The sequence below is a fragment of the Trichogramma pretiosum genome, unplaced genomic scaffold (assembly GCF_000599845.2).
Source record: "Trichogramma pretiosum strain Unisexual culture from Peru unplaced genomic scaffold, Tpre_2.0 scaffold16, whole genome shotgun sequence".
Lineage (NCBI taxonomy): Eukaryota > Metazoa > Arthropoda > Insecta > Hymenoptera > Trichogrammatidae > Trichogramma > Trichogramma pretiosum.
Window position 1 is genome coordinate 1,681,973 of NW_019641647.1, and position 22,887 is coordinate 1,704,859.

General features: G+C 36.4%; 4 protein-coding genes across 10 annotated transcripts in view; 1 reads left to right on the forward strand and 3 right to left on the reverse strand.

Annotated features, from left to right (window-relative positions):
• Positions 1–277: 277 nt before the first annotated feature.
• LOC106658295 (PI-PLC X domain-containing protein 3-like) lies at positions 278–1,533 on the reverse strand. The gene is made up of 3 exons (XM_023459865.1): positions 1,454–1,533; positions 1,248–1,377; positions 278–1,173 (listed from the first exon to the last, which is right to left on the reverse strand). The coding sequence occupies exons 1-3, from the start codon at positions 1,523–1,525 to the stop codon at positions 314–316; spliced, it is 1,062 nt and encodes a 353-aa protein (XP_023315633.1). The 5' UTR covers positions 1,526–1,533; the 3' UTR covers positions 278–313.
• Positions 1,534–1,793: 260 nt separating this feature from the next.
• On the forward strand, positions 1,794–2,705 carry LOC106658833. Its single transcript, XM_014380967.2, has 2 exons — positions 1,794–1,876; positions 1,947–2,705. Exons 1-2 carry the CDS (start codon positions 1,813–1,815, stop codon positions 2,354–2,356), a joined length of 474 nt encoding a protein of 157 aa, XP_014236453.1. The 5' UTR covers positions 1,794–1,812; the 3' UTR covers positions 2,357–2,705.
• Positions 2,706–2,797: 92 nt separating this feature from the next.
• Positions 2,798–5,154, reverse strand: LOC106658825 (PI-PLC X domain-containing protein 3-like). 2 transcript variants are annotated; one of them, XM_023459864.1, is made up of 3 exons: positions 4,756–5,154; positions 4,334–4,520; positions 2,798–3,959 (listed from the first exon to the last, which is right to left on the reverse strand). In XM_023459864.1, exons 1-3 carry the CDS (start codon positions 4,846–4,848, stop codon positions 3,109–3,111), a joined length of 1,131 nt encoding a protein of 376 aa, XP_023315632.1. In that variant the 5' UTR covers positions 4,849–5,154; the 3' UTR covers positions 2,798–3,108. The 2 variants fall into 2 exon arrangements, with proteins under 2 accessions (XP_023315632.1, XP_014236441.1); XM_014380955.2 differs by having other exon boundaries at positions 4,334–4,526.
• Positions 5,155–8,792: 3,638 nt separating this feature from the next.
• The window catches only part of LOC106659209 (insulin-like growth factor 2 mRNA-binding protein 3), a 38,164-nt gene continuing 24,069 nt past the window's right edge, over positions 8,793–22,887 (reverse strand). For 3 of the 6 annotated variants that reach the window (XM_014381630.2, XM_014381638.2, XM_023459878.1), the window contains exons 2-6: positions 20,567–20,743; positions 19,026–19,950; positions 18,387–18,743; positions 17,632–17,883; positions 8,793–17,544 (exon numbers count right to left, since the gene is read on the reverse strand). In XM_014381630.2, coding sequence (XP_014237116.1) covers positions 17,278–17,544; positions 17,632–17,883; positions 18,387–18,743; positions 19,026–19,950; positions 20,567–20,743 — 1,978 coding nt within the window. In that variant the 3' untranslated portion in view covers positions 8,793–17,277. The remainder of the gene's footprint in view (positions 17,545–17,631; positions 17,884–18,386; positions 18,744–19,025; positions 19,951–20,566; positions 20,744–22,887) is intronic. The other 3 variants (XM_014381646.2, XM_014381652.2, XM_014381660.2) reach the window with 2 other exon arrangements.

Sequence of the window (22,887 nt, forward strand, 5' to 3'; positions counted from 1 at the left end):
CTTCGAATTTAATAAACTGATAACTGAAATTTATAATACTTTTCTCAAAGTAGTTGATATGGAATAATGTAATCTTCGTCTAAATTTATTGAAGTTCTATACATAAATATATTTAAATTGTACATTTATTACATTTAAATTATGATGAAAAAAAATCATTTGTTAAATAATTGTGTAATGGAGACTTTGAAACCAAATTTCAATAAACTTCAAGACTCTCGAAAAAAAATACTGTAACCAATTTCGACTTCAAACAGTTGTTGAAAAAAAGAACTAAAAGATCAAAAACCTTATATTTGCTAAATTAAACTTATTATGGTTTTGATGGCCTAATAATTTTTTCATTTTTTCGTATAACGTCTTTACAAAATTTATAATCACGGTCTGATACAAAATCAGTTATAGCAATGTTCATTCCACCGAATCCTGGATAGTTTTTTTTCAACCATTTGTCTGAAACTTTCTCCATTTCCCCACCTAAACTGGCGTGCAGATTGCTTAAAAATTTTTCTCTGCTGTGCACAAAATACATTGGACCAGCTGTCAAAATAATCTGTGATACAAAGCCGACCGTATCGTTACGCGTTGTTACTCCGTCGTCGAGAAATTTTAAAAGTTCACTTGCTTCAGCGGTATTGCCCCACGGATTGGGCCATAGGTTACCTGGCCACAAGTTTTCATGATCATCAACTTTTGGATCACGGTAAATAACAATTACTTGTTGATTTTGGGAATTCAAAAATTGCACGGTCAATTTTTTCATCTTCGACGTTTTGGGAACAAGCTTGTCTTTGAAAATATCATTGATCTTTCTTATAAGTACGTCATGAATTGTGCTGTTGAAGTTGTACAAATGTTGAAAATCTAAGATTATAATTTCCTTCTGATGATTGTCAAGCCAATCGGAAATACTTTGAAGATGTTCGGTTATTTCTTCTCCATTCAGTCCGTGGACAAAGTAAAATTCGTTGCTGCTACGGTTTGCATAAACGCGCAAATCCAAGTAACGTATGCCATGATTTAGTTGATCGGTCACATTTGAGTTTTGATTAACCGACCAGTTGAATATGGGGTTTTTGGAGAAAAAACTTATAATTCTCTTTATTCCAACAAACTTATCTCTTGCAATGGTGCTGTTTTTTTGTATTGTATAAGTCATGCTATTGTGCGAACCTGTTTGAAATTCACAAATTATGGAGTCAATGCGTTTTTTTAATCTGTATAGTGCAACATTATTATAATATGACCTGGTATTGCAAGATATATTATAGGTACTCTTTTCAATTTTGGAGGGAGACGGGTCATCCAGTATTCTAGATTTTCATACCAAAAATTAGTCTTAATTTCATTTTCATCCTTTAATTTTGCATCAGCAACCTAACAAAGTAATTTATAAATACAAAAGATTTTGATCAAAACGATTGTTTAAACAAATTAAAGTAATGTCACTCACAATAAAATCGCTGAAACAAATAGGAAGTTGAAAAATAAACAATAACGATAAAAATAAAAAATACTTATGCATCTTGAGACGGTTTTTTTAATAAATTTTATTGAAAATCCAAAAAATATTTAATACAAAAACTGTGTGCACTGCTTCAATAATGCACTTTAAAACAGTTCAACTTGAAGTAAATTTTCGTCATACTTTTATTACTTAGTATAAACGCTCGTAAAAATACAAACGACTTTTGCATGAGCTCAAAATTAACACTTAGTGACACGATTTTTTGAATTTAATTCGTTCCCTGAAGAATGTATATTAGGTAAGAAAATTTCCATCGTTATTTCATATCAATTCATATTACCAAAATGTATTTATGCGTATTTTTGTTCGCAGCTGTCTGTACTTTACAGATGTTTTTTGTGGAAAAAGGTAAGTTACAAAAATATTAGATTTTACTTAGAATTAAAATTGACTTTTTTAATGCATGTGAAAATGTCAGCCTCGGCTGGTGTGTCATTTAGAAGCGGCGATTCTTCGAAAAGAGGCCCCCGTCACATCATCGATATACCTAGAGAGCAGAATCAGGAACCACAGGAAGGATTAGACTTGCCTGGAAATTTAGGCGAAGAGGAAGTGCATCCTAATCATCACCTACATATAGGAAATGAACAACCGCAAAACGGTGAAGGCTTACATTTGCCCGAGAATTTCGCTGTAGATGACATACATGGAAATGTGAGAGTAGATCCACCTCGAATCGATGTGAGAGTACCTAATCAAGAAGCAAGAGGTAATAATCAAAGACCTGGAGGTGACGAGGGTTATGACCTGCCTGGAAATTTTGCCGTAGGAGACATACATAGAGTAGTTAATGAAGCGGTATCAGAATTACCTGGAAATTCTAATTAATATTTAATAAATATGCATACATTACACAAATAAATTGATATATATTTGTAATGTACTTTTTGGTTGGCTATGTTCAGTTTTTTAATTTTTAATTTTGCTTTTATGTAAAAATATAATATATGCTTCAAAGTTATATTACGATTGCTTGGGTTATCCATGACTAAATTAAAAAAAAAGTTAGACGTTTCAGTTATTTTTTATTCTCGTCCACGTGTAAAGTTAACGTTTATTTTTTCAAAACTCTTACTATAAAATAGTTTGATCTTTTTTGTTTTAATTCATTCGTAATTTTGAATGAATGTGCTTTGGTATAATAATTTGCAGAAGAACTACATTAATTCTACAAGTAACTGGCAGATTTATAGATTTTAACCATTAAAGTACTCGGAAAATATTTTCACTTAAGAAAAAAATAATAATGTTATACGTTTGCCTTTTCAATACATTCAAATGTACAGCTCTTTATTTTTAAAATTAAATATCGCGTTAATACTTGTGAGTTGTTCAGAGATTACATAACAATATCTAGTCTTATTTTATACGACGTAGATATAGATTTGATACTTCTCATGTTACATTTTTGGTATATGATTACAAATTTTTTACCTCGTACAAATTTAATTATTATTTACATGCACGCATTGACAACGTGATAAAAAAATAATAACATTTATAACAAACTTAATGTATAGTTTGCTCGAACTGGCTCTATAATTTCAATATGAAGTACAACATCGAAGATAGACGGAGGCTTACGCAATGAGAAACTTCTCATTCCGTTGAATAACAGTTTTCACAAAAAGAAAATCTGTATGCGAGACGAAATCGGTCATGACTACGTTCATTCCCCCGTCACCGGGATAGTTGCTGTTGACCCAGTCCAAGGTCAGCCTCTGCATCTTGTTGCCCAGCGCCTTCTCCAAATTACCGAAGAAATGCCGCGATATGTAACCGTGATCGGGTGTCAGCAGGCTTTGCGAAATGAAGCCGATGCTGCGGTCGCGATTCCTCAAACCGCCGTTGAGAAAATGCACGAGCCGAGTGCGGCTGACGGTCTCGGCCCAAGGCGTCGGCCACAAGCGATCCAGCCAGAAATTGTCGTCCGCGGCCACGACGAAGTGCCGGTAAATTATTATAACCTGGTACTTGCGCGAGTTCATCCATCTGAGCGACACGTTGCCGGGCGCGTTGAAACGGGGACACATTTTACCGCGAAAAATATCCTTTATCAGGTACATGAGGTCGCGATGATGCTGCTCGGTGAAATTGTAAAAGTGTTGAAAGTCCATAATGACGACCTCCTCGGGATGTTTCGTAAGCCAGTCGGCCACTTGGCGCAGAGGTGGCCCTATCTCACCGCCGTACAGGCCGTGAACAAAGTAGAATTTGTTGTCCATTTTTTTTGTGGCTAGACGCAGATCGAGAAATCTGACGCCACCGTCGAGCTGCTGCGTCACGTCGACTTTCTGATTGATGGCCCAATTGAAGGCGATGGTTTTCGTCAGATTCGGAAATAACAGGTTGACCGTGTTCACGAGGCCCGGATTGTCCGGACCGAGATCATTGTTTTTGTCGATCGTGTAGGTCATGCTGTTGTGCGAGCCTATCGTACAGATAGTTCACATAAATTATTTACTTTTTCACAGTCTACTTTTAAATTAAACATAAAAATCAAATTAGCTCTCAATTATCGTGTCCGTGTTTGGAAAAAAAATCCGATTGTAAAGCGAGCTTTATCAGCGCGAACTATATTTGCCAAGGTATTCATAAATCAAGTCAATGCTTAATATTCATCGTGCAACAATAAAGGCGTCCTTCAATGAACAGTAGAGTAACTTCATTCAAGATTATATACGAACGTACTCATTCAATTGAAAATAAATCAGACTTCCTTGTTATTTATGGTACTTTTTGTGATACAAATGCGCGCTGATTTTATTGAGTTTTTTTTTGCAGCTGCTGCATAAAACAGTGTACCTGGTATGGCGAGTTGTATGATCGGCAATTCGCGAATCGACTCTGGCAAGAGCGACATCCAAATTTCCAGATTCTCCCACAAAATCGGCAGATCGTCGTGATTACTGGTACCGTTGACGATCGGTTGTGTGTTTCTCTTCGTAATCATCTTGTAAACTGCAGCTGCGCCAGTAATTTTGTCGTTTACCTGTAGCTGTACACATGTTAATTATAAATCTGATTATGTACTGCTATGACATACGAATTTCGCGTAACGCGTACAAGTATGCGTGTAAACAGCGCACAAAAACAAGCTCTTGCATATGAGCCAACGTTTTATGCTGGCATACGTGAAACCTAGTTACACGAAACATTATGATTATTATTACTAGCTGCAATTGCGCGCAAAATATGGAAAAGAGATGATCGTGGAGTTGACTTACGAGCGGAGTTTTAAGTCCTTCGCCTGAACTCACGGTCGAACAGCTCAGACTCCATATGTTGATTGCCACAGTTATCGCGATAAGCAGCGACATTTTCCCCTATAATTTTTTTTTCTTTTCAATTTGAGCCCGAATCAAGACTTTAGTGCACTAACATTGTTTCGAGTCGAACGAAGAAATTTGCACCGAATCGACTTTCAAATATCATGGCGTTCGCATCTATCAAGTCAGGTTCGTTGATTTTTCTGCGCGATCGATAAGTTACACATGAACGAAATTTAGATCATTTAGTGCACCGTTGTCAACTGGAATTTTGCGTTTCGCGATTGTATACAAAAAAAGTTAAAGCAACAAGAACCAAAGAAAGGAGAGCGCGAGCCGTCTCTGATGACGTTCGTTCGACAACTGAATGGATCCAGAGAACGAGAAGGCGCGCTAAGCGTCCGTCTGCGCTTGCATCGCTGCTGGTGTAGAGCTCTGAATCATTTACACCGCCGCTGTAGCAGTCTACAACTATGAGCTCTTTGAGGATGAGCATAATTTGTCACGCTTCAGTGAGACTCCCGCCGTTGTCTCAAACAATATACGAACGCGTGCACGGCCAAAGAGATTCACAGTCGATAACCGATGTACCGACTTTTTCTTTCCGTTTTGCGGCCACAAGTGCACAACATGTACTCAAGTTCAGTGAGGAAGGCGATAGTTTTTTATTACTTTTAGTTGTAATACGATGAAGGTCCATCAAAATAAAAAAGATGACGCATTTATTTTTATTTTTTTTTATTAACTAGAATAATTTACTTTTTGTCACGGTAGAAAAAGGAGAATGTATCTTAACACATGGACTGCACGTGTATTCGTATATATACATAGATATATGTGTGGTAATATAAATCATACATATACTACTACAGACACAATCCTCAATCGAAAGTTACACATAAAAACATTACAAAAATCGCTCTGCTTTTCCTGTTCTTTGTTTCGTTTAAAACATAAAAACTTTTGCGTGTGTGCTTTTTCTCAGTTTTTTATTTTTATCGGCGCTCAAAATTAATTAAAAATTAATTCTTTTCTTCGTGGTACATATAATATATAATATATTATTCTCGTGCTCAAGCAATTCTTCATCTCGTACCATCTATTACGTATATTATTGTTCTTTTTTTTGTTAATTTATACATATACAGCTCGTAGATATTTTTCATTCTGTGTTCGGAAATAATGTGCAGGTATGATCGGCTGCAGAATTTGACCAATGTTGGTTTCGCAGGAGGGAGAAAGTCAGAGTTTCGGAAAAGGAAAAGGAAGAAGGCTGTAATTTTTTCAAGGGATTTTTACTTCAAATCCCTGGGATTAACGGCTCTCTGAGCTCTTACATTTATAAAGTTAAATTTTCATTTAGTTCGACACTCACTTTTTTTTTGTTCAGTTGTTTTTAACACCTAAATCAATGAATCTCTACGTAAACAAACAAATTTTGAGAAAATTCATATACATCTTAGTTTCTTTACCAAAAAATTTGGTCGTTGTAAAAGTTACTCGCGAAAAATGTTTATAATTCTCAAAGATTGTTCGTTACGCGAAAAAATCGATGTATTTAACCGATCGCTTGAGCTTAGTGTCGAAAACAACATTAAAATTGCTCGCATTTATGTCGAAGAGTTCTCATGATTTTTTAAGTACAATTTTTTTTCTAGCGCAATTTTTACTTTCGTGATCCCCGTTCGTTCTTTTTGCTTTCGATAGTTTCCTTCTTCCTCCTCGTCTTCGTCTATCGAGCGTTCTCATAAACATCTCTGTATTAATACAAACGCGACCTAACGTACATTTCTGGCTCTCTCTCCCTTAACTTTTGACCCTTTACAAACAATTTTGTAGTTTCTCATACATCTGCATATTCGAAGCATGCTATGATTCCTTTTTCTCAACTTTTATAATTTATATATTCCCTCATTTTTTCTTTCGAATAACTTTTTCGCACACATAATCCAGCTTTTTAACGCTCCATTTATTGGAAGGTTGTTTACAATGAGCTTCATAACAATCACATTAATTTCTCCCATTCAACGATATTTCTAAATTTCCTCTAAAGAAGAAAAACTCGCGAGCTTTTTTCTATTATATTTTTTTGTATGCCGATGTGAATGAAAAAAATAAATTACCATGCCGCTCGATTGACAATTCTCCTTAACATTTCTTTTTCCGTTTTTTTAATAGTGCTTAAAACGCGTTTACATCCAAATAGATTTTTAATGATTACACAGTAGTAATTTTCTTTCGTGGACGACATTTTCACCAAAAATTTTTTTTTAAATATAATTATAGATTTTAGTGAGGAATTGTTCTTCGCCTTTAATTTTGATTAATCAATTTATATGCCAATTTTTGATGCTATACTTTCGCGTGCCCGGAAAACTAGATACATTTATAGATATAAATTTCCTTTACAAAGAGCAATTTAGCCAATCCTTATATACGATAATATATACTTAAAATTTAAAATTTAACATAGACGATAGACTTTCGATTTTCACACTATGTAAAATAGAAAGAACTGAAATCGTATGCACATGAGTCACGCGAAAGTAAGCTCTATATATTTATTTTCATTATACCAAATTTATACCTTTTTTTCATTAAATTTTTAAATCCAAAAGTTTCTGCATGCAAAAGAAAAAGATGCGTGCATTTTCGAACGATATCAATGTCATTTAAAAAGACGATCTCTCTGTGTTCCTGTAATTTTCGCCTCTTGGTTCTTATATCGAAAAAATCACAAGAAAATACAACGGCAACAACGGTTCTTTTTTAATCAAACTCTCATTAAGATAAACACAACTAAGAGAGAATTTGGAATTTTTTTTTCAAGCACTCTGTTGCCCTTTAACAAATGAGCAATTTATTGATAACAACTATTAAAATTTGCATTCACTCGATTTTACAATATTTACGAAAAAAATTAGCGAACAGAAGTGTTACAATTCATCACAAATACAATTGTTAAGCATTTGAACTAACACAATCGTAAGCTACTCATGAATTAACCCATACGTAAACATACAGTTGTATCTGCTCGAAAAAAGTTGACATATACAGATGATTACTGCTCATCGCAGACACACGTTTCTATTTCTTTTATGCCCGTCGTAATTTTTCTTGAGATTATATGAAGCGTTCATTTTCGAAAAATCTTTAAATACATGAATAAATACATAAAAGGAAATCAAATAAATCCCGTCGCTCCTTTTAAAATTTCCAGATTAATTTTATTTTATTAATTTTTTTGTGGTTGTTGTAAACTTATGTCCATTTTTAACGTTTTCGTACCACTTTATTATTACGTTTTCCTGCTATTGTTATCTCACAAATAAAAATATAAAAAAGTACGCCTTACAACACAAGTATCGCTTGTACTATAAAGCCAGTCGCACACTTTCGCAAACAAACATCCAAATAATGCTTACATATCATGGGACAATTTAATTTTTCTTTTTATTTGTCGCTATCTATAGCAACCGATTTAAAAAAAGCAATATTCATCATTTATGTATGGAACTATGAGCACGTTTTTCACATTATATTTTCTGTATAATATAATATTTTTAAGCATTTTTTTCGGTTAAACTTTTCAACTATTACAATATAATACGTTCAAGTTTATTAACACGGACGAATTACTTTAATAATCTTGTTCTAAATCAAAATTATATCAATACTATTGGATTCGCATGGCTATTTTTTAGTAAATTTAAATTTACATGTAAATCGATAGATATATATCTCTCAAGTAAAAAGAAGTGTATACTATTGTACATATCATTGCTACATATAACAAGTTTAAATGCATTTTAAAATGAGAAAAGAATAAACAACAAGGAAAAAAGACATTTGCATTAATTAACTACAATTCAAAGGAATAACAGTTATTGTTGATATTGAATTGAATCAACGCGAAATGTTCGTTTAATAGAATTATAAAGAACGCATAACTATTGCAGTTTCATCATTTCCCATTACTATTCTTTTTTTTCATATTTTTTCTTCAGCACTGTTTTTATCAATAGTAATTCTTTCAATAATGTAAAGATCCGAGTCTATTGTAACAACTATTGCACTTATGATTTGCTGTAACTGTAATATAATTAACTGTGAATAGAAGAAAGACTGTCAATATTTCTTAATAATTATAATGTTTTTACAAAGGTACTTTTAATGCCTTCTATTTACGTCTGTTATTTTTTAATTATCACTCCTTTCATCACATATATGTTCAACAATCATACGTTATACTTCACTCATACTTTTATTTTCATTAGAGAATATGTAGTACTTGAACTTTGTATTTAATAATAAATCATTTAATTGGTGTGAAAATATATGACGTTTATGTGTAATGTATATAAAAAAATACTTTTTAATTTGTATTAGTATTTGTATGTTTTCTTCATGGTTCGTATTTGAGTGGAGTGGCATAAATTTTTTAATATATGTATATTCATCGGAAAAATGCGTTATAAGTGCGACTTAATGAATTAATTCGAATGTTTTTCGACTTAGTTGAATAAAAATTTATATTGAAAAATTCAATTTAATTATTCAATTTAATTAATAGTAACAATCGCTATTTTCGTAGAACTGTTTACTCGCTTTTCTTTTTCATTTTGCTGTTTTCTCTCGTAAAAACTTTTTTCTCTTTTAGCTGAAAAATTTTCGGATACAAGAATGTCTTCTATTTTTAAATAGCATCGGGCAATTCCTCACGTTTTTTCGCGTACTAAATTTTAAAAACCAAACTTTAGTTGGAGCTGTCCTTCCAGAAGACATTGAGAGTAGCAAATATCCATCCAAAAATGTTGAAATATATATTTAGTAAAAATTAAGCAGATTTCAAGTTGAGTTTTATCAAAGTTTGAAAATATTTTATTTTCTTGAAATCAGTTTTTTTTGTCCGAATTTTTTTGGCTTTTTGATTAGTCAGTTTATAATTTTTTTTTGCGGACGCGAAAACTTTTTTTGAAAGTGTAATTTTGCATCTGGAGGGAAGCCACCTACTATTTTTAGTGCCTTAATGCCTATTTTTATGATATTTTTTTATTACTTCTTGTACTAATGATTATCCGTATATGTAATATGTTTAGTAGAAAGCTATTACATATTATATCCACTAAAAAAAAGAAACACCGTATATATTTTTTTAAAAAGATTCCACCAAGAATAGTCAAACTCACGCGCTTCTGGAAAAGGAAAGAGAAGTTTTTAAACTTTTGCTGTATTTATTTCTTTCAATTTTTTAAAACGGAATTTAGTAGAAAAATATTTTCACCGCAATCAATATAAAATGAAATTTAATTTATGTTTTAACGTTCTCTCTTCGATTTCCTTGCCTGAACTTTTCTTAATTTATATCGCGGTGAATCTGTGTTCCTAAAACCATCGACAATTTCAATTTCCGAATTCCGAGAGAAAAAAAATGTTGCTCCGTAGAGTCACTTTGGGCGGAAAACGAATTTTTTGCTGAACCGAAAACTAGTCAATGAATGGAAAGATCAATGAAATCTCTCGAATTTTTTCAATCGGCAATCATTATCGAGGACAAGAACTAGCAGTAAATAAGTAGGTATTTTATACCAGAAAACATTAATAGTAGTGGGTAGGTTATATATGTATGAGAATTCACGTGTAGAATAGTAATGATTATCAAGTATATGTTTTAACTAAAAATAGAGAAAACAATTATTGTGAAGAATTATCTCGTAAATTTGGGACTCGCCGGGCAATTAATTTTTCTCTCACACACGTTGAGTTTTTTTATCCCCCTTAAACTACCTAGAAACATCTAATGTAAGTAATCTCAATCAATAAACATCCCATCAACGAATTCTCGAGACGAGTCCCCGGGCGAAAAAGAATATATCAAAAAAGACAAAAAAAAATCATATAGCAGCTGTGCTAAGCAAATGCAGAGCAGTCCACGATCAGAGGTTGTCTCTGTCGCTTAACCTGCGTACTATTATAAAAAAAGTATTAAACAAAAAATCTTAAGCATCAATTATTAAAAGTATCAATAAATGATTAAGTAGTGTTGTGGGCCGACGTCGTATCGAGGCCCAGCTATTATCGACTATTACTTATTTGTTAAGCCATTCATAATATTTTAATATGCATGCAACCATTGTATATTCCAATTACACATTTTTCCAAGTATTTTTTTTTTGTTTTCCATTTATATTAGAGTAAATATGCTCGGTGTGAATTCGGGCAATGGTCCGCAGCGTTGTGCTGGGTTTGCGCGCAATGTCCTATTTTAGTTAATTAGCCAATTTTTTTTATCCTTACTTATTTAGTGTGTTGAAGACATATACAATATATGTTTTTTCTTCTCTATTCTATAAGTTTTTTAGCATATTAGTTTTACTGTCAAGTGTTGACTTTTCTGGCATGCGGTGACTGAATTCATACTGTATTTTTATTCGATAACTTTGATGCACTTTTTCATAGACGATTTTATCTTGCTTTTTTATGCTAATATCTAAACTTTGAATTCCTTTATACTTGTCGAGCAAAAAAGGAAATTCCGCGTTTTTTGCCTCCTTCGTATCTGGGTTTGCTAATTTGTGATAGACCGGGGAGAATTATCGTGCAATTTTGGGCTTTAGTATTAATGATTGAGTCGACAAATTCTTTTGTCTTCATTTGTACTTAACTGATCTCCTAGCTTTCCACGTCAAAATTCCAGTTTGGAAATAGCCCAATTAATTGATACTTGAAGTAGTACTTTAATGTACAAATATATCTGTTCATACCTCATTCTCGCAAGCTTAAATATATTTATTTTACGCATTAATAAAATTGTATTCTTTTATAACATCAATTAATGTGAGTTTTTTATATTATTTCAAATATTTAATATTTATCATTAAAGTTTAACTATTGTAATTATGTATACACGTTTGTACAATTCTATAACCGACTATTTACAAAAAAGTGGATGATTGTTGTAAATATATTTATGTATTACCAATTCACGCGGATTTGTTTTAATGCCCATTTTTCGGCGACACTGATTTTATCGATGATTAATGATAGTTTTTAAAGTAAAATCGTTTAATATTTCATTTAATATTTCATTTAATATTTTATTTCATCAATGTTTTTGTGTGTACCGATTGTATATATCACCCGGAAATTATTTTTATTCTGTCTAACGTATCAACAAATGCCCTCACTGAGTACTTTGTATATAAGGCCTTATTTATTTTTCAAAAAATGCATTTCAACAAAATACTGATGCGTATGCACCGAAGCACGCATGTGCAAAGCAATGACTACTTTTAAAATAAAGCGATTCTTTCAAAGCACCTCAGCAGTTTTAGAATACATAAGAAAGAAACAATCACTAACACTAAATCCCAAATTTAATGTTTGATTACAATAATATTTAATGATTTATTCTCTTGGCTACTTTTTATCACTAGAATCACTTAAAATTAGCAACCATTAATCGTAGGCAATGCGTGACTCGAAACTATCAATAATAGAACGATATCACGATTATTTTCTCGGAAAATCCCTTATTCTGCTTTTAGACTCGCGATAAAGGTAACTTTCGTTCAATTTGATTATTAGCGTTAAAACGTTGCTCGACTGTTTTCGTCACAGATTGCAATTCAAAGTACCGAGGTGTACCGCTGAACTTTTTTTGTTTTGTTTTGGGTAAGATGACTGTGTGCATGTTTTGTATGTTTATTTGATTTAGCAAATATACCGGTAGTCGGCATCGAGCTTCTGCATAAAAGTCTCAGTGAAAAACTTCCGGTTCACTTTCATTTCTGTATTTGTTTTGTAATTAGTAGTTTTCTTTTTGTGCTGCTTGATTAGGTCGCGAATCGCGTAGCTGTTACGCGTTAGACGCGTCGATGCTCGTTCTGTTCTGATCTGACTGACTTTTTAAGGCTCGTTTGATCTCACAATTTTGGCAGGTTTCGTTTCATTTTATTTACTTTTTACTCTTTTTTATTTAAATTGGGCTTCGGGATTCCGTTGATGCAATTGATCATGGATTAGCTGGTAATTTTATTGTACGCACTGCGATCGATCCTGGACGGAACGAAGTTACACCCGAAGTCACCCCGCTCCAAAAGATAAAAATTTTTCCCTCTGGAAATGTTTCTAAAATATACGAACGATATCCTTTTTCCTAACAGAAGACGCGATGGCATTGCAGCCGTCTCGAGAATTTTTAAATACTTTTTCTCCTTTCGTTAAAAATTTCGCTTTCAATAGACTAACATTTATGCTTTAGAAATTAACTGAATTTGTACATTCGTTATTTCACGGCAAATTCTTGACCGCGTTAAAGTTAAATTTCTTTACAATTCTTAGAATCATCTACAACTTTAAAGACTCTCCATTATACGCTCTTTCTAAAATTACTATATTAATAATTTTTCTTTTTAATTCCATAAATTTAAATTTTTTACGCGCCACTACAATCACAAATTTTATTTTTTTTATTTGTACAAAAAATTTAGTTGTTTATCTCGAGCATGATTGGATTTTAATTAGCGAAAATGTATGTTTTATATTTTTAATTTGTCGATCCTACGACTTTGTTTAGCATGCGTAAGAAATTTTGAAAATTCTATTCTACTTCCAAAAATATTTAAACCTTCGTCCTTTTTTGAGATTTTTAAAAGCAATAAAGCTTCTTATGTTTTATGTCTTATAATTGCTTAATAACTTACAAACTTTTCGAGGAAAAAGAAATCGTCGAACGCGACGAACGAACGAGCACGTTAATTGGTCGGAAAATGCGCTGTGCATTTATTTTTCTTATTCATATTTTTTAAATGTATTTTGGGTTCGAGATGATGTTAGCTTCTCAGCTCCTTTTTTCACGTATATAAAAATAGATCTGCTTTTTATTTATAAAGGTCCAGATCAAAAAGGTAAAGGGGGTTTTGGGAATGATACAAGTTGCTCTCATTTTTCTTCTCTTCACCTACAATGCTCTTTCTTTTCTTCCTCCACGTCGAAAGACAGTATCTGTTTTTTTTTCCTAGAGGAGCCTTAATGATTTTTTTCCATTGTTTTCAGTTATGTACCGGTTACTTTTAAAGTGTTGAATGTAGAGTAAGAAATGTTCTTTCATTTTTTTGTTGATTTACTTGCTGTATACGGAACTTGTGAGATATGCGTTCACGCGCCGAGTTTACATGCCCGACAGCTAAGATAAATTTTTATTTCTCCTTAATCCCTTGGCACTTTTGTTAATCAACTTAATTTTCACTTTTAAAATTTTCTCATGGTACTTTTAACTTTTTCTTACGTATTTAGTATTTCAATATTCTTTCTTTTCTCTGAGTTTTTTAAATATTAACGCTCGATAAATATACGGCAAGTGTATGAGGCCGGAGACGAAAACGTGCACGCGAACGTTTAAGTGTGCTCAATTAATTCAGTTAGTAAAAAAAAAAAAAATAAATAAAGTTAAAAAATCACCACTATGATTAGTAACTAAATAAAATATTTCTCTACGTGAGACGCTCGTCTGCGGCCTCGCGTCTCACCATTTTTTTGTGAAATATAATTAGATATATTATACAATTTGTATATTCCGCCTTCGAAAAATGCCCATTCGTACCCGCGGCGCTGCGGCCATAGCAGTGCAAAAGGCTGCTTTGCCGAGCGCCGATTCCAGCGGCAAACATTCGCATTTAACAATCGTACCGACACACAATCTCAGACGCTCTCTCACACACGCACAACTATAGACTATTTATATATTCTTTATTAATGAAAGAGCATCACTCGCGCAATTTTATTTAGCATAATTGCTTTACACAGGCACATTCTTTAACGAATAGCAATTAGATTTATCTCATTCGCGCCCTAATTCGAGACCATTATTTTTTCTTTTAAATATCGTTAAAATTCATCAAGTACTTTAAAAACATCTAACAAAAATCGAAAAAAGAAAGATTAGCTTCAGATCTTTCCAACAATGTATCAAAAATAAACTTATTATATTCATAGCACTTCGCTCCCCTTGCATTCCCTATAACTCCCGTTTATTTTATTTTTTTACATACACGTATCTTTGTTATTTCTTTATTTAAATTTCTAATTCTGCACGCGTTCCCTTGCGATAATACATCATAGATAAATTATACACGCGATTTCGCGAGAAAGAGTGGAGAGAGACTAAAACTTGAAAAAGTTGACGTTCATTATTTTCATTTAACGTTACTTCTCCTTTGTTTGTGCTCGTTCATCTCTCCGTTTCTAATATATTTTTATTATGACATTTCCTCTCTCCCCTGTTCCCATTTAGTTTCGCGAATCTGCATAATCGCTTGACAAATTTTCTGTACTCGATACATACCGAATATCGCGAACTTTTTTGTTAAAAGTAATTGCGAACTCAAGGAAAGTGGAAGGGGCCTCGTTAATTGGAATTCCTGTTATTGATTTTCCCTGGAAAGAGAAAATTTGTGCATGTCCGTATTTTAGTGGAAGATCCGGCAGGCCGTGGAAGCTCGCGAAAATTTTCCATCTTATCGTTCTGAGTTTGTAGCATTCTGGCCAAGTTAAAACAAGTTTACGTGGGTAAATAATGTTTATGGCCGGTCCATGTCAGACAAATCAAAGATAGTGATGAAATTTTATTTTGTTAACGAGCATCTTACGGTTTATTGTAGTCAGTCCGATATTTTTTTCTTCAAAATAATTTTTTTATTATTTGATTATTATTATTATTATTTGATACCGACACGGTATTTAGTTGAAAACCTAGAAGGTTTCAAGCTTTAGCATTGCGGTCATATTCATTGAACCTCTAGTTTTGTGAGAGATTGTAATTAATGAACGAAACCTATCGCGCACCTTCTTGAGTTATTTTTTTTATTATGAAAACTTTTATTTAAACTCTTATAACAATTATTTGTTCTTTATGAAAGATGTAATTTTCTTTCGACTCTACAAAATTATTGTGACACGTTAGTGTATTTGTTATAAATATGATTAACCATGAACGCGCCAACCTAAATCGATAAATTATTTTTTATTCATCAACATATTCACATTCACGCACTAATTACATTCATGGTAAAGTAAAAATCGCAAAGATTTTTTAGTAAATGACTCAACGCGCTTATTCTAGTAATCGAATCCATAAAATGTCTTTATCGCGTGCAAAATTTCAGTTTCGTACCAAAAGTGGTACTAACGTAACGCTACGTTATAAATCTATTCTCTTCCACTTCTGCGATCTCAATCGAGTTTTCGCAAGGAACTTCACTTATACGAAAAAAAAACTTAAAACCGCTTCTTTGGTATTACGGCGCGAGGCTCGGCTCTATTATCGCTTTCTCGCCGGAGCCTCGTCCTTCCGCCCCTTTTCTTTTTCAATTTTCTTCTCGTAAAATTCTTATATTCTACGCTTCGTGGATGATGATGATGACGACGATGATCTTCTTTTCTTTCACTGGAAAATGGCATGGCGGTTGTTTTTCTTCTTTTTTCCATTTTTCTGATATATTCCTTACGGTTGCAATGAAAACTAGCTGAAGTGGTGCTGAATATTCACTTTTTCCTGGATTCGTACAAACTTTGTGCAATAATTGATGGCGGCGATCGGTTGGCAGTATCAACATGTGATTTTTTTTGATTTTGTCCAATTAATCAATTTAGTATAATTTTTTTTTTCAAGTTTTTGATGGCGCAGTTTCACAGTTTTTTTCTTATGTATCCAAAGCAATAATTCCAACAACGTTCCAGAACAATAGAATGGTTTACAGTAGCAGTTGCTTGCTCGTATGACGAGACCGTTTTGTTTTTGTTTATCTTAGGTAAAAATGTTTGAGTGATCTGTAACCTCATACACCATTTGCTTGTTCGAATTGTTTAAATGCTGAGCGTGTGATATCTCTTATAATCAACATGAACAAATCATCCAGGTCCAAGGTTGTTTCTTTTTTCTTCTTTTCTAACCTCGGCCGAAGCGTGAATCGCTGATGGCCACCGTTGAATGCGTTTTAACACAGCCTGCGCGTTGTTTTAGGCTGGCGAGAAAGAAAAAAGAAAACACTTGACACGTTGTTGCAAAGTTGGATTTAGCTGGGTGTTTCTCAATGTCTTGTCGAATATCCGAAGGAACGAAAGGGGCCCAGGCCGAGGTATACGGACGAGCTTCGCGCATCCGCTGAGGTTACCGTTGTTGGATATATCGTTAACTAATCTTGCATACATAATTTATATAACACACACGTAAACGTAGCAATAATGTGTATATATATAATATATATAAATATATATTTATATATATATAGATAATAATAATAATATATTCAATCAACTGCCGTCCCTAATTCATCATCGTTGAATATCCGTTCTTCGCAAACTGCGTACACATATACATATATCCTAGCTCCTCTCTTCTCGCAAGTTTCGCGTCAACGCGTTTTAATAATAATAATAATAATAAACGAGTTTTCTTATCCCACTTTACGAGGGCAATATCTATTGGCTCGGTTGAGCTTGCGGCTGAGCTAAAGGTTGCGACGAGGTCGACGAGTTGCTCGACTGTTGCTGCTGGGGCGTTGCGCAACCACCGGGCTGAGACGTCGCACTGTCGTCCCTGCGAGAGCGGACGCCACCGTCTTGACTGCTGCCACGACCAGCACGAGTTCCGGGCATGCCCGTGCCAGCCAAGCCGGGGATACCAGTCACGCTGCCGGGTGCACCGCCTGGAGCGAGTACCATTTGACGAATTCTGCGCTGAGCCGACTGACATTTGCAAGAGAAAAAAAATCGGTTAAAATCGCGTGCATTATTGGGTGCAACGAAGAACATCATCGATCAGTAAAATGTTACCTGGACGGAGAAAAATGGACCGATTATGTGGACCGTCGTCTCTTCGTCTGCGCTCGGTGGAGTTGATTGCTGTTCCGACAACTTGATGACGCTGCCGGTAACCCGTTGCAGTTCACGAACATTCTGACCACCTTTGCCAATGATTCGGCCAACTTGTGACGATGGTACTAAAATTTCCACCGTTAGTCTTACATCTTCGGAGCCAGAGATGAAACCTTCTTCCCTCATTTTTTCAAAGATGAGGTATTGAGCCTGAGGAAAATAAAAACAAATTATAATTTGACTTTTCACTGAAATCGTTGAAATGTATTTTGTACAAACAAAAAGTCAGCACAAAAACATAATTTAATGAAAGAAAAAAAAATGTCATTGGGTTAAACGGAGCTCGTTCTCACAGAGATACATGCGACAAGCACGGGACCCATATTTTAGTCTTCCTGATTCTTCAAGTGGCAACCTAGAGATCAGCAGCCACCCAAATGTCACAGGTTTCATGCGCGCGCAACTCGAGACTTTTTTTTCTTTTTTTATGTTGGGAATCGAACCCAACGTATCGAGATGTATAGGCGGAAACTTTCACCGCTACGCTATGCTCATGAATACAACCAGGTGCATGCGGAACGCTCATAATAAGTTCGTAGCATTGAATTGAATCATCTCACGAAAGTTAGGTTTTGTTACAAAAATTAAGTTACAAAGCATAAGTGATTTTAGGTGTTAACGAGAGAAAGCGGAGAAACGAATCAATGACTTACTTTCCACTGAGACTCGGGCGAGCCGACAATCGTGACTTTCCTATCGGAAGTCTGATCATTGGGTTTGTCGATTTCCAGAGGAGCGATTTTAACGCTGGCACCAGAAAATCGAATGATATTCCTAATGTGGGAACCTTTGGTACCGATGATGGCGCCGACGCTGCTATTAGGTATGTAAAGATACGTCGTCTCCTGTGCGTCACTCGTCGGAACTCCTTGCTGGGCCGGCAGGGTACCTTGGTAGGGATACGGGGTCGGACCGGCGCTGTATATGTTGGGTCCGCGCGAGCTGTATCCCATGCTCGCTGTCGACATCATAGCCATGGGGTGAAGGCCGGGAAACATCATGCTTTGTGGCTGCGATACATTCTCAAATTAGTTAACATGAAAGAATCAGTAAAGAGTAAATATGAATTATGCCGAATGTTGACAATGTCGAGGACACGAAAGGACACGACGGCAAAGTCCGAGGGGTCGAGACGAATCCGTTCTCGTGTCCTGGCTTTTAAACTATTCCTGCTTCATACAAAGACAAGTGAAGTGAGCGAGATAAGGACTATCGTCGAAAGCTCGCAAAAGGAAGCGAAAGGCTGAAAGCCCGAAGCAAGTCTGATAAATTACGAGAAGACGTGTACTCACAGCCATGGCTTGGAGATCGTTCTCGTAGCTCTGTCTGAGCTTGTTGGAGATGAGCGACTCGGCGCGGCTCATATTCTCGATGCTGCCCTTGACAGTGATGATGCGCTCGAGGTTGAAGCTGTTGATGTCGTTGATGCTGCTGACGGTGATCTTGGTATCGGTATCCTGCATGATCCTCTTGATGGTGTTGCCGCCCTTGCCGATAATGCGGCCAATCAGATTGTTGTGCGCAAGGATTTTCAGAGTGATCTCGCTGGAATTGCCAGAAGAGACATTTTGGAAATCATCTTTTTGAGTCTGGTTGTTAGCAGCGGCTAACTCGTCGGCCTCGCTGGCGACGTCAGCGGCCGACGTGGCTTGCGACTTATTGTTGGTCGCGTTATTAGCGTCGGCCTGCTCGACGTTGGCGCCAGTGCCGGCCTCTTGCTGTTGCTGCTGTTGCTGCTCTCCAGCAGCCCCGGCATTGTTCGAGTTAACCGACTGCTGTTGCTGTTGGGATTGCTGCGATTGCGGCTGCTGCGACTGCTGCTGATTGTCAACTGACCCCTTATTGGTGTTGCTGGCCTCGTGGTGCATCACCTCGAGGATCTTGCGGCAGGCGTTCGTGCAGTTCTCCGGGTTGCCGTAGATCGTGATGGCTTTCTCGAGCGAGCCGACGTTGTCTTTGCGGTGCACGTCGACGCGGGCTCTCGTCATCTGCGTGATCTGGCGTATGGTCGAGCCCTGGCGGCCGATTATCGCGCCGACCATGTCCGACTGTACGAGGATCCTCAGCGGGAAGTCCGTCTGACGACCGGTGCCCGGCAGGCCCGAGAACGCCACGCCTCCGCGCTGACCGCGACCGCGACGCCGACTTTCCGCCGTCGACATCTCCACTTTCAGCGGGCTACCCTCGTACTCGTAGCCATTCAGCTGACCCGCCGCCCTGCAAAAACAAACGACATCGTTAATATACTCTGCTCGGTTTTTTTCTGCTTTTCATTCAAATGTTTTTGTTATTTTACACGAGACAAATACAAATGGTATGCGCGCTAGCTGCACAGCCATGTACAACTTTTTCCAGTTTCGACCCAATTTTTATGCCTTTCATTTTTATGACACAAATTACATTTAAGACAGACATTTGTGAGGGATGCAATTTTGTACCTGTGACACTGGGTCGATCCTACACGATAGGCTTCGGAGGAGGCCCAGAATCCAATTATTATTTCTCACTCCTTGTACCATCGCGAGCGATCGATCGCTTAGGTTTTGCCCGTAGCGACAAGTTATGACCAGATACAAATGATGCAAACAATACACTGAATAATGAAATCTTGGCCCGGTTAAAAATGAAGAGGATTGACATTGTTAAGAACAGAGAAGAATTGGACTCTCGGGGGTATGTCGATGCGGTCGAACAAGGCTGATTATAATAACCCGATCCGAGTGAATCGTATAAAGTGCGGATTGAAGAAGAGATGTGGGGAGAATGACTACATAGAGAAGACGTTTGTGAAGAGATATGCGTGCGTTTCTTGAGATGGTAACATAAGACTTACTGCTGGGCCTGTTCTGACGACTCATAACTGACGAGAAAGGCTTGGGTGCTAGTATCACGCGACTGCGCCTTCTCGAAGCTTTGTATTTGTCCGTAAGTCGATAGTAGCTGCTCCACGTCCTCGAGTCTGACGTGAGCCGGCAGATTAGCCACTTGTATCTTTGTCCCCGATCCGCCGCTGCAATCAGGGAAAAAGCAATGCGCGCAATTTTATTACTCCGAAACTCTGAGATGAGACTCGACAAAAGCTATTGAACAATTTCAGAAAATTCTCTACTGAGATTCGGTCGCTCCGATTATCGGAGCGACGCGTTGGACTTTACCAGATTTACAAGTAAGTAAGTCTTTGGAAGTTTCGATCCACTTTTAAGCGAGATCGCGTCGTGGATATATTTGCCGAGAACCGCAAGTGGTGCTTTAGATTGAATCACACCCTTTTATCGGTCCGACAACGACAAGTATAGATTCCAGTGGACAAGCTGACTTTAACTACGTTCAAAAATAATCAATTTCACTCGTAAGCAGGATTGTAACTACTAAAAAAGCAAGTGGGCACGTACGCATTGGTATGATCAATACGTTAGTACATAAGAAGGAGTCGAGCAACAATATGTTAACGAGACTCCCACATGAACGGACTAGAAAACTTCTCAAAATTGCCAACAGCGCTTGTACAGCAGCGGTATAGAGAACACTAGGCCAGCACCTTGAAAATCCAGCATAGAACATATGTCAAAAAAAGGGGCGACAGTAGCTGAATAAGTAAAAGGACAGATCGAGACGGAGAGAAAGAGAGAAGGGCATAGAAACAGGAGTACTGCGCACGTTGTATGCTGTGCGCCGCGTGCACACGCATGCGAAGACGGCGCGCGGGTGCGGAGGCGAAGGCGCAGTTCATGCACACACACACACACACACACACACACACACACGATCAGTAGCATAGAAAAAGAGAGAAACTCAAAAGGACTGTGTGTAATATAGCGGAGAGCCAAGTTACAAGAAAGAAAAAGCCAACACAAAGCGCACACATATGTGTATAGACGTAGACGGAAGAAATCGAGTATGCGTAGACATATACGTTGGGCAAAACTTCAAGTAAAACGCCCGCTTCTATAGGTCTTGATCTTCGCACACGCATAGGTTTAGGTAAGTATATTATATAAAGGGCTAACTTTCGCTTTCAGCGCTAGGCCAGGGGGCTTATCGTTTTTACTTATACCTATAGTGAAACAGAGGGAACCTTTCATTCTTACTAGAGAACCGTTGCTTTTTTCCGATACTGCTCTGCGAGCAACAAGACTATGATATTAAAGAAACTCTTTGGAAATTCCGTGTCACGTAGTTCGCGGAACTCTATACTTATTATCAATGGAGGGCATAATTTGCAGTTTAGCATATGGCTTGTGGCCTTGAGCCTTTCCCGTAAATGTAAATGGCCATTGGAAAATACTGCTAATACAATTTTTCTCGATTTTATAAACAGCTGTCATTAGGCCAGTGAAATGAATTGCTTATAAGAAGAATAATCTGTTTACACGTTGGAGTTTGCTCGAAAGTATGTACAAAAATTGGCCATTTGTCGAAAAGGGAAGCAACAGCGTGGGCGAGGGTGAATGAGCCGCGTAGACCCTTCTGTTTCAGAGATTTCTTTATTTTCGTTTGGAAGCATACTCAGCAATTAACGGTGCTCATTCGAAAAGTTGCGAAGCAGCATTTATTTTTTTTCGACGCACTCACATCGATTCTTTTTTGTATTTTTACCCTATTTTCAATCGTATACACAGCACACACGTGGTCATTTTTTTTGCGGCTCATTATGTACGCAATGGTTTGTTTGTAATCAATGAGGCCGAGTCAAAAAAATGAAAACCAGCATGTTTACAACAAAAAAGCATTAACAACTAGTAAAGCCAGAGTAGCTGCAAGACAATTACGCCTCAAAGCGATCGGTTTAAAAATTTCGTACAATACTTAAACTTCTGCAATGTACAGAGCAGTGGATACACATTTTTAGGGTTGAAAGAGAGAAAGAGAGAGAGAGAGAGAAAGGACATAAACTAGCCTTAAAACATCTATGTCGAACAGGGAAAGTGACTGTGTGCAGTGACGTTCAAGCCTGTATGTGCGTCCGTGTGTGAATCAGTAGACGCTGAATCGAAGTTTCATATTCGGTATATCTCTCTCTCGCACGCGAAAATCTTCGTATGATAGTAAAAACATACTGCACTTTTGAATACACATTACATAAGCAGCGTATGTAGATTTAACGGTACAACGGCACCGAAGCAGTTCGCAGGTGCATATACACTCACGCACGCA